The sequence below is a fragment of the Branchiostoma belcheri genome, unplaced genomic scaffold (genome assembly GCF_001625305.1).
Source record: "Branchiostoma belcheri isolate BF01 breed outbred unplaced genomic scaffold, Haploidv18h27 scaffold21, whole genome shotgun sequence".
In the NCBI taxonomy this organism is placed as follows: Eukaryota; Metazoa; Chordata; class Leptocardii; order Amphioxiformes; family Branchiostomatidae; genus Branchiostoma; species Branchiostoma belcheri.
Genome location: NW_017803602.1, coordinates 1,184,046 through 1,195,585, shown reverse-complemented (window position 1 = coordinate 1,195,585; position 11,540 = coordinate 1,184,046). Strand labels below are relative to the sequence as shown.

At 41.6% G+C, this 11,540-nt stretch overlaps 1 protein-coding gene across 1 annotated transcript; it reads right to left on the bottom strand.

Moving 5' to 3' along the window:
• Positions 1-9,575: 9,575 nt before the first annotated feature.
• Positions 9,576-11,437, bottom strand: LOC109469732 (acid-sensing ion channel 1-like). The gene is made up of 3 exons (XM_019768321.1): positions 11,286-11,437; positions 10,719-10,810; positions 9,576-9,867 (listed from the first exon to the last, which is right to left on the bottom strand). The coding sequence occupies exons 1-3, from the start codon at positions 11,384-11,386 to the stop codon at positions 9,695-9,697; spliced, it is 366 nt and encodes a 121-aa protein (XP_019623880.1). The 5' UTR covers positions 11,387-11,437; the 3' UTR covers positions 9,576-9,694.
• Between the last annotated feature and the right edge of the window lie 103 nt (positions 11,438-11,540).

Here is an 11,540-nt window from a genome sequence, read left to right as displayed (position 1 = left end):
CAGCCCTGGGCAAGACAACTTCAATTCTTTTTCCCATGACCATAAAAGGTGTAAATTGTAGAAGCAAGAACATGATATCTCTACATAATGTCCCTGGTAGAAGGAAACATTAACATTAACTGGTCTGAAAGTTACCGAAGTGCCTCCATTCTAGCTTTCTGCGAAAATTCTACAGGTGTAAAAATACTCTTGTTAGCCTGAAATCCATGCCAGCCTGTTCGGAGCGAACTATAGCTAACAAGGCTGGGTTTCAGGCTATATTATCTTGTCTTATTAAAGTAAATCTATCTTGAGATAGACATGGGCCTGTGCTTTGTTTACTCTTCGTTGACCAACTTAGACGTGACCTTGTGAAATCTTAAGTTGAAGGTCTGTATAACTCCTAATATACACACATTAGCGTTGTTTGTGTTTTTACTACGGGCAACGGTGCGTAATATGAAACTGTGATTAACTAGTTGAATTTATGTGTAAACCGAATATACACACTACATTCCCATAAGTTTTATGATAACAACACAGCCATAAACAGCTGTTTAGATACGTCGACAATGAATGACTGTATAGTTTATGAAAGTTCGAGCTGAGTACTAATAGCCCACCAACTCAGAAATAACAACAATCTTCTTCCTGCATAGCAGCTACCAGAAAAGACAAAATTTCTCAATCGTTCTTTAGTATTTGACGACAAACAGCCATCACCCATTCGTTCTTCAAGTGACAAGTAGTTACTGAGCGTTCAGAGCGGAACCGATAAGTATACATTCAGCTAACAGTAAGATCTGTGCCCCTAACAACAGTTCAAATTCTTGCTGGGGTGTTTTTGCAGGCGTAGGCGGACTGTTTGGTCGGCAAGCCTACACAAATAAGCAACGGTAACACCTGTTATCCCGTGGAAATGGCCCTGTAAACATGCAAAGTATGCTGTACTGTGAGGCCTCTGTGCCTTTTGAACTCCCGTGAGGGTATATATCAATTTGTGTCACAAGGAAAGCTGTAGACGTAACTCGTCATGGTTTTACCGTTCTATACACACGAGATAAATAAAGGATGTCCACGGCCAGTTCATCACAGGATAACAATCCTCCGAGTGTGGACTTTAGGTTTTGTAAAATATGTAGAACAGATGCCACTATGGTCTGTTGTTACGGAGATAGCTTACACGAATAAACATTTATACAATGGTAGGCAGGTTTATACGAAGATAACTTTATCAACACACAGGAACAAAACTACCTGTTCTGTGATAACAGATATAACGAGACTTTAATCCATGTCTTAAATGGCAGATGTATAGAGGGGTGTGTATGTCAATGGGACATTAAAAGTTTATAACTTCTATAGTCACCTCGTCAAATGGACAGTTAAGACTTAAGTTTAATCTTGATGTGAACGTAAATGTGACCTTAAACCCCCGGCACATATAGTTTGGCCTCCCGAATACTAGCCGACCGCCCCCAACCATAGTTAGGAGTAGGTCGGCGAAAAGTCGGCTAAGTAAGTGGGCTGGTGTTCGGCAGAGATTGCCTACTATAATCAGCTGCGCCAGCCGAATGTTTCGAAATTAGTGTGTTGGTCGGGAGGTTCGTCCATGGTTGGCTGGTATTTGACTGTAAGTCAGCAGGACACCAGCCAACCATTCGGGAGGAGTCATTTGACTCGGAATTTGAAACGACTCAATCGACACATAGCCGAATCTGGCCTCCCCCAACTGTGGTAAGGGGTTAGGAGTAGGTCAGGAGCAAGGTCGGCTGTGGTTGGCGAGGTCGGTTACTCTTTGGCTGCATCAGCCGAATGTTTCAAAATGTTTAAAACATTCGGGTATGGACGGGAGGTTCGGTCGGTGGTTGGCTGTCGTTCGGGAGTCGAGCAGGTCAGCAGTGTTCTGGGCGTGTTCAATGGTCAAATTTGACTTAAATTTAACTGAAATTCGACTCGTATTAAAAAGTATGAATGTGGCCTAAATCTGGTCGACTGCTTGGTCGGCTGGTGTCCGGGGGCAAGGTCGGGGGCAGGTCCTGAATGTGTGACAGGGGCTGGAAACTACGGGTTTTCCTTCTTTAGTATGAATGTCAATAGCACAAGCAGCCAACCAAACCACATTACGTGACTGACAGATCCCCTTTATTAGGAACGGATATAACAAAGTAACCTGGATGTAAGTTGTCTTTATGACAGGATTACAAAGAATGGCCATCTCTTCTGTCGATGAGACAGACACACAATCTCAAGGGGTCGCTAAGACATGACTTTATTCAGTATTTTCCGTACGTGTTGAGAAATACTTGTATCAGTATATCGTTTGGCTAGTCTCTCATTTTGTAGTTTACTAACGGGAAAAGATTCTTCAAATACCTTTGTACGCCCTCGTCTTTGTACAGATTGTAGAGACAGTCATTCAACTTTTATTTTTGCAAGTACATGACTCAAGAAGTAGGTGTGTCTGTGTGGTGGGAGGTTAACATGACTCCCGACATTCTATGAAAGGAGATTATCCGAGCTCAGACTACCCATTGCATGCAGTAAAGTAATCCTCTTTGAGACTGAGTATATCTGTCTGTCTGTGTATCTGTCTGTATGTCTCTCTGTCTTAACAGCAAAACTAAGGAAGTCGTTATGGATCGTAATGATATTTGGTATGTGGGCAATTCTTGATAAAACATTGAAACGATTTGATTTAGCCCCCCCCCCCAGCAGCGTGCTATGGTACTGCAACGGAAATTCTGTTTTTTTTCAATCTCGTGTTCTAGACATGCTGTGGTCATGATTTTTTAACTTCTATGGAAATCAAGATCTCATTGTATGATTAATGAGGAATTTCTATATATCAGCTGCGCTCCATGATAGGACTATTCAAACATGTGACATATGTAATTGAGAATGAGAGGATCATTGACAGATATTAACCATGCAAATGAAGACCCGATTAAACCCGCGATTTGCACAATCAACGAGAAAATAATATGATTCCATACTGGTAAATAATGGGAATTGCATACTTGTGGCATTTGGAAGTTTACTGAAGGTGAACATCGGTAGACATAACTCATGCAAGTAAGGACTGCATTTACATAATTGTTTTTAGGAAATGCTAGAATAAACTTCTTTGATAAGACTGTCATTGGGCAACACCTGTTCTTTGGGTGGACAATTTAATCAGTTGCAGAATGCCCATCCTTTCGGCAGTGACGATAAATGAGAACATGGTCTCACTGTGCTGGCGGCATGAGGATAGACTCAAACACACAATCTGTACAACTGAAGGACTGATTTCTTTAGATTATTAGTACATACAAGCGATGCCTGGATGGTTTTGTCGCCATGACTGTTCACCAGTGGGCGGCTCTACAGACCGAGGCTATCGTTATCCTCTCCATTGTGTACCCGGTGACACATCGGGAATGTCACCCTCGTGGACAATTATCTATCATTATAGTCATCCTTGCTGATTGATAAGCATGTGGGCACAGCGGGCTTCGGCCCAACCCAGATCTGGAAAAAACTCTCTTCGAATCAAGGCCAAATCAATCCCATTGGTCAAATGAGGGACAGAGGCGAAGTGGTGATTGAGGTAGTCCTACTGTCCTGTGTCCAATGTTGACACGGAAGTGCGCTCCGTGTTGTCAACACAAGGTACACCCGTGACAGAATACCTGCATGTTTTCTTGTTTGCCAATCAGCATATGTCTAGCCCCAGGCTACTGTATCTACTTGTTCCACATTTCCGTCGTGTATTTACCTATATAAGTATTTAATTTTGGAAGCACATTTCTACGTATACGCTACATGTACATTACTGCGTCTGACCATGGAGGTAAAAATCATGGTCTGACCTTTATTACATTTTTCTTCACTAAGGCCACAGCAAGTACATTTTATGGATGACATCCTCCGCAGACTCCAAATCTAGTGCGAGAGGGCGAAAAAAACAAGGCGGGCCAAAAAACAAGATCCCTACATTTTCCAATTTCATAAACCTTGTTAAACAAGAAATGATATACCTATACTGTGCTAAGTTTACTGCCAACTATTACAATATCCATATCATAAGTTCTGACTTATCAGGAATCATTGTACAAATGTACTTGGTTTTGATTCATCACATATACACAGCCACCATCAAATATAAAAGGAATGAAATACATCACTGCATCAAAGTAAAATACAAAACATTAAATCAGAGCCTTTTCTTGTCTCCTCTCTTCATTGTTATCTGCCATCCACATTCCGGCATGGCAACAGAAATCTTTGCCCATTTTCGGCATGTTGACCACTGTCAGCGGACAACAAAATTTCTTGTTTTTGTTTCCCAAATCAGGCGAAAATTAATGCGCGAACTGATGCCATCCATAAAATTACGTCCTGTGGCCTGAATTAGATTTGAAGACAGATTTTCGGGCAATTTGGAATGCTACTTATCAATTTTAGTCTTATCAGACTTTTCCCTTTTTTTGAACGGGAGAATGGGGTGGGGGTGGTGAAAACAATATTTTCATCAATCTTTATTGCAAACTCTTACCCAAAGGCTAACTGCAAGGGAACACGCTGTTATGATAACGTTAAAGTAAAAAAGTCTAGATCTGGTCTATAGATCTATCCAATGTCTCTACGTACATTACTGAAGGGTTTGACTTCTTTTCTGGAGGGAGTGGCTTCTAGATAGCTAGTCCCATGTTTTAATGATAAGTGGGTTTTGCCGTCTTAGCAGAAATATTGTTTGTTGGAGGTCTTCTTAACTGTCAAGAACATCTTTGTTATTGGCACATTCCAATGTGCATTGAAATATCTAAATTCACTAACTCCAACAGGCGCCTTTTTACTTGATTTGTACACTTTTAAAACGCCCACAATGTTATCGGATAACATGGAGAGAAAAGTATAAAAGCGTACAAAGCAAGTAAAAGGCGTTTGTCCGCGTTAGTGAATTTCGATATTTCAACGCACATTGGAATGTGCCAATAACAAAGATGTTGTTGATACATGTAGTTCAGAAGTTCTTCCTGACACGAACATTCGGGGAAATGGGGTTGTTTGTGTTTATCTAGTAGTGTTTATCTATATACTGAGTAAGACGCGTTGATTACAGTAGGGAACACCGTGATTAGCAGGGCAGCAGCTGATACTAGAGCTTATATAATTCCTCTTCAGGCGTGACCTTAACTAGTATCAAAATTGAGGCAGGTGTAATCACCATATCAGAAGTCAGTCCTGACTGGCAGGACACCAAGGCAACGACTTCCAGTGACTACAGGCAGCTTTATTTAATACTTATACGGCCTGTAAGATCGAGTGGTTTACGTGGAAGTAGTTATTCTGATTTTCAGCTTCCCTTCCTGGTATTCCCACCATATATTTTGACCAGGACTCGTCGTCAAGAATCGGATACTGAAAGTAAACTAAAATTGTGTGCAAATGAAATAAGACTGAAGCTGAAGTCAGAAGTGCTCGCTGTAGCCGGCAGTGATAAATTGTTTGCTGAGTTTTCATCATGTCAAAGGTTAGAGTGATCATACCGTAATCACGTCCGGCCTTGTACCGCGCCAAAATGTCAGTTATTACCAGCCAACAAAAGCCTGTGCCCGGGAGCTTCACAGGTGAGAGGCCTGCTACAATGGCGCACCCCTCTCCCAGAGCCATCGCCTGAGGCTGAGACGCGCTCTATAATGTTATCTCGGCATGTTTAGGCAGGATAATTGGCCCACTTGTGTCTGTGTCGGTCCAACACTGAGGGGCTGGAATCTTTCTTGTTGAAGCTCCGTGTAATCCTGTCTCTGTATATTGCATGAATATACTAGGACAAGGAAGCGACCGGTCCTAACGGAAGGGACAGACAGTGGTAAATTTACCTAGGTATGCAGGGTTGGAGGTTAACAGGTACGCATCAGTGACAAAATAATGCCCTAAGGGCACCTGGTAATGTTTTATGTAGCTGTGCTTCTGGAGTTCACAGAGTGCAGATTTGTTATCGACATAATGGCTCCCATTATGTCGATAATGGGAGCCATGGTAAGTCTGAACAAGACCTGCTCTGACTCTGAGCCGGACTTACCTTGATTTACATGCAGGGATTGTTTTGATCACATCTCATTTCATAGTGTGGAGTCTTTTGTAACTTAGATTCGTCTCATAGTATGTTTATTGTTGCACAATTGATACATTAACGTGTATTTAATGATTTTAAAACATTGCTAGATGTCGAAAAGCTTCGCCCAGATGACTGTTGTTGTTGACTGATGATGTTGTTGTAAATACATGTTGTAATTGTAGCTATTACTCGTATGTTAACTCTGTTATTGATTATATTTCATCTTTTAAATGTAATGTTAAAGGACTCCAGGAAGACTAGTAAACAAACATTGTATTACTAGTACTAATGGAGATTCCTAATAAACATAAACATAAACTAGAACTGACATAGCTTACGAGAAACTAACAGCATTTCTTCTCCCTAAGTCAGAAGCATCATGATTGAGACCAGCTCAAATGCTCACTAGGAGTGAGGACTAACTGCCAATAGCAGGGGAGAAGCAGGCGTTACAAGGGCTGCTCGGGATGCTGTCTTTCCTGACCTACACATGCATTTCATGCTTCACCTCATAGGTGGCGCACCTCGCTGGCTAAATCTGACGGAACAAGAAGCACCACCTGTCCACGTGAAAAATTAGCGATAGAACATAGGTGGCATGAGATTGGTTAAGAACATATTCAACCATCATGTATCCAATGAAGAAACTTGGGGTATAACGACATTGTGACGCCTTGAGTCCCTTGGCATATTTTTATGTTCTTGCTGACTATCATTTTTCTGCTGACCATGAAACAAGGTGTATGGTTTACGGTAAGCAAGGATACACCAAAGCAAAGTTGGGTACCTTTAGATCCATTATCCTCTTTAGTAAATGCATTGAATTGGAAAGGATCAGAACAACGTGAACATTTTGTAGATGTTTTTTTAAACTATAGTGTGGTGTCAGCATTACTGAAGAAGAGAGATTGCAAGCGGATGTGTACTTACGCATTGTATCTAGAACCAGAAGACAAATTAAGGCTATCTTAACTCACAGCAGTAGTTTACCACATGTATCAAAATTACTGGAATAAAGATAATTATGAATGCTCTTTTCGTCGTATGTAACAGGAAGGGGAAAATAGACAACAAGCACAGCATAAACATTATGTAGAGAAATGTACATGGAAAAAGTGGAATTTGAAATCATGCCAAAATTTGTACATCCAGAAAAAAAAACAGATAACAGAAAATCTAACCATCGTCTGTTCCGGTTCGGCTCCTCATCTCCCCATTCCCCTGTTGGAAATCCAGCTGGATCCTATTAAAGGAATAGTTTGACTCTTTGCTTCCATTTCGGCATTGAAGATGGAGTCTAGTCGAACTTGGCTCCCACCGCCACCTCTGCAGGTAGGGTGGAAACTTGACACGGCGGTCGCTCTTCTTGAGAACACGGCTTAATCCCAGCTGCCGACCCGTCATGTTCCGAACAGATGCTCGTCACTGTTGTTACTGACCACTCCCGGGTAGCCACGATAGACAGGCAGGGAGTTTAGGAGGGTAGATGGTGGGAAACACGACAGGTGTCCCACAGGATTTGTGTGTACTTTCCCCGGTGGTGACAGAGAGCATACATGGTGCGGGGACCCGTCCAACAGGAAAAGTTGGTTCTATGTATATGAGGCTCTTCAGTCCGTTTGCAAACAAACTAGAGGTGTTATCTTTCATGGCTACAAACTCGGAGAAAGATTCAAACCTGCTGTTGGCTTTAAGGATATTTCTGTGAGAAAAAGTACTTTGCCATATTGCATATTTTACAGACTTGGTAACAATCTTTGTGGAATGTTGCACAGGAAATTTCATAGATGGACGAATTCTCAGCTGCCAAACACCCATTCTCTCGTCAATGCAGGGTCATTCAAGGGGCAAGGTAAAGGTTGTTTTATAAACACACCTGTATGTTGGGGCATGGAGTTAAAATATGTTGTTTTTCTATCTCCATTGTTGGGGCTTGTGGGTACATGCTCACGTCGAATAGAAAAAATAAGAATAATCACCTCTCCACGGTCCTTAGTCTGGTTCAGTGGTTAGAAGCCTCATCTTTTGTCTCGGAAGCGATATATCGCACACTTCCCTCTTTTACCATTTTTCATTTTGTCTCTTCCTTTTCGCGACGCCTCAGGGGCGAGCCTAATTCGTAATCAGTCTGCAAGGATGACAAATATGTTTGTTATTTTCCGAGAATGCCAAGTGAACATCTATTGGTCCTCGGAAATAGGTTGTCCCCAGTGCAGGCCTCGGTGGCTTCTGTTTGCCCCCAGAATACGAGTAAGACACGGTTTGTCAGGTATTAACCCCATCAATGACAAACATGACTACATTGGGTCGGGCAGTACCCCTGTGCTCTATAAACAAAACAATCATTTCGGTTTGGCAACAGAAAGCACCGAAAACCTGCAATGCCGTAAATAATCATTGTTACATAATCACCACACATTCAATCGTTACCATGACAATAGTTTTTAGTGCCTGTCATTGTTCACTTTACGTTTTAGAGCCAATATTAGTATGTTTGTCGGACAGAGCAAGCCAATATGATGTAAGAGGCTCTTCCGTTTAAATTAGTCTCCCATCATCACCAAACGTAGGTGTTTGCACGATACTGGTGACTTGAGTAACGATTTCCCTGTGTATTTAATACTTAGGAAGACGACCCTATTGCTGGTGGAAATGGGTCAGTATTACCGAATGTCACCTGGTAAACTTAGCGAAGGTGGTGCGCGGAACCCTCCGGTCATATCTCACAACTCAGCCAAACAAATAAATAAATAAAAGAATTTGACCGTTTATTTGTGTGTTTATTTGTTCCACTCTACACAGCCTGGGCTAATACGAAGGGCTAGCCCCTTGCAATACACAACAACTGGTTACAAGTCACATAGAGGGGTTAACAAATACATGTATGTATGTATGTATGTATGTATGTATAAAGTAACCAGAAAAAGGAAAACAATGATAAATTATACACAGAAGTAAAAAGAAAACGACAAACGTAATGAAAAATATCTACAAGCTTAATAAATAATACTGATAAACAATCTATCGAAACAAGATTTTCAGTCAAATCAATCAAGGAAACAACGTAATTCAAAGTATATCTATCGTTAATCAAACCAATGTTTCGTAAGAAAGATAACAAAAACAACAGCAACGAACTTAGCTCAAGACAGTGCTAGATGCAGGTACTAGTAACTAACAACACGAACGGAACAGCATTCAGCCGGCATCCTCTAGACAATAAATACATGTATCTACAACATCTATCATACATGTGTGTGCTAGATGCAGATAATTAACAACACGAACGGAACAGCATCCAGCCGGCATCCTCTAGACAATAAATATCTACAACATCTATCATACATGTGTGTGCTAGATGCAGATACTAACAACATGAACGGAACAGCATCCAGCCGGCATCCTCTAGACAATAAATATCTACAACATCTATCATATTCCCGTAAAGATTTGACATAGGGAACTTTATTGACACAACAAAGTACAGCAACTTTCTTAAGGTCTAACGTTATAACTCAGCTGAAGGAAGATGACGGATGTCATCTTTAGTCATACATATCAGTTTAATGCTTTTTCTTATCACGACAGAGGATTTGGATACGTAGACCTTCACTTGTGTAAGGCTGTGGCTGACTTTGGTTCCTGCGGTTGAACATGGACCACCTTGGCGTGCCGAGTTCTCCCCAGGAAGCCCAGGGGCCGCTTCAGCAGGTACTCACACACCTCCAGCAGGGACAGCACGCTGGCGCCCAGGAACAGCCCCATCATCCCGCCTATGTTACCTGGGGAGGGGGGTGAATGCACACTTTTTTATTCATATATCCAAGCAATACATACATACACCCAACCATCCAATACAGAATAAAGGGTTAATGCCCCGCCCCGAGGTGTATATGGTGAGATAACCCCTGGTCGGGAGCGATAACCACCGAATAAGCCACCGAGTGAAACGAGTATAATGGTACTCCAAAAAGTGAATAACCGCCCACTTTTTAGGTTATGGCCTGATAACCCATGGGAAATGGAGCCTTCTGATTGGTCGACGGCTACTGGCTATATGATAATGCACATTAGCGTACGTTTAAAAAAGTTGAAGAGCTTTCCCGCGTCAAGTGACGCATAGGGCGGCGCTCATCTCCGTTTTCAATAGCTCCGGGCCACACACAACAGTCACTACAGTATGGGGTTAGTTCTCTGGTAGTGGTGTGCGTTAACTACCATACTCATGCTGAAATGCTGAGTGCTAAGCATAGAAAGCAGTTTTACCTATTTTTAAAGTCTTTGGTATGACTTGGCCGGAAATCGAACCCATGACCTACCGAATGCATGGCGAATGGTGGTAAATGAATACATGTTTTATGCGCCCAGCCCATGTGGGCTTATAAGACGCCTGGAAGAACATGCAGAATTACAAGTTTATATACCTCCTCATTAAAAATCCATTGAAGTCTGAATTCAGTACTAGCCTGACCAGGCATTATTTCTGCGGCGATATTCAGGACAATCGGCAAGAACAGAGACACAACACAGTTTTGAACTTTGAAAATAACATTAGTCAACTTTTCTGATGATATTTTTAGCCGAGGAATTCGGCGGCAAATGACAGAAAAGTTTCAAGTTCATTATCACGTACTTGCCAGCTGTCCTTCTTCCATGGCTTTCAGCTGCCTGATTTTTTGATAGTTCAATTTCTCGTAGAACACGCTGAAGACGACCCCGTTGTCCCTGAAACGAATACTGTATGTTACAAATGAAAACATCTGTAGGAAAATGTTCGTCTTCTCATTAGTAAAATGTAAACTATAATCGGGGCGAACTTTGGATACAGGCGGCCAACATAAAGTCTCCTTGCCCCTCTCCTTTATAATCTGATACAATCTATGTTCCCCATCTTCATACATTTTTAAATGTGCAGATAAATTCATATTTCTAATGAACTTAGACAAACCTTCTATTGTGAAAGATATCTGTTTCTACCTTTTTACCATTACTAAGAAACGAGAAGAAACCGAATTTACTTAATTGTAGCTACTTGACAATGTATATCTGTAACGTTATCTGTATTTCATTCTTTTGTTGTGACCTGTACTTGGGTATGTGTGTACAATAAAGGTCATTCATTAATGCCCTGTAATTTTTTTGCCTGGCCAATTTGATTCTGTCTTACCGATTTGATACTGTGTTGTGATTCCAAACTTACCCCATGTAGCTTGGCTCCATCCCCAGCAGCGGGGAGAGGTATTCCCTTGTGTGTTTGTTGGGAAATCCCGCGAAGGACAGGGACGTGCTGTATGACGTCATTCTGCAGGGTACAGGACAGTCACACTTCAGGTCTCCCGTGATCACCTGTGCTGGGACCGTCAGGAGACGGAGAACAGGTTCAGTCGATCGTAGAATCGGTCATATCGTATTTTACTACAATGACATCGAAGAAATATTCATTCTTGAATTTATA

Coding starts and splice junctions, on each gene's coding strand:
- LOC109469732 (XM_019768321.1), bottom strand. CDS start 11,386: ATGACGTCATACAGCACGTCCCTGTCCTTCGCGGGATTTCCCAACAAA. Junction 10,811..11,285: donor ATGGAGCCAAGCTACATGGG/GTAAGTTTGGAA, acceptor TATTCGTTTCAG/GGACAACGGGGTCGTCTTCA. Junction 9,868..10,718: donor GGAAGAAGGACAGCTGGCAA/GTACGTGATAAT, acceptor CCCCCTCCCCAG/GTAACATAGGCGGGATGATG.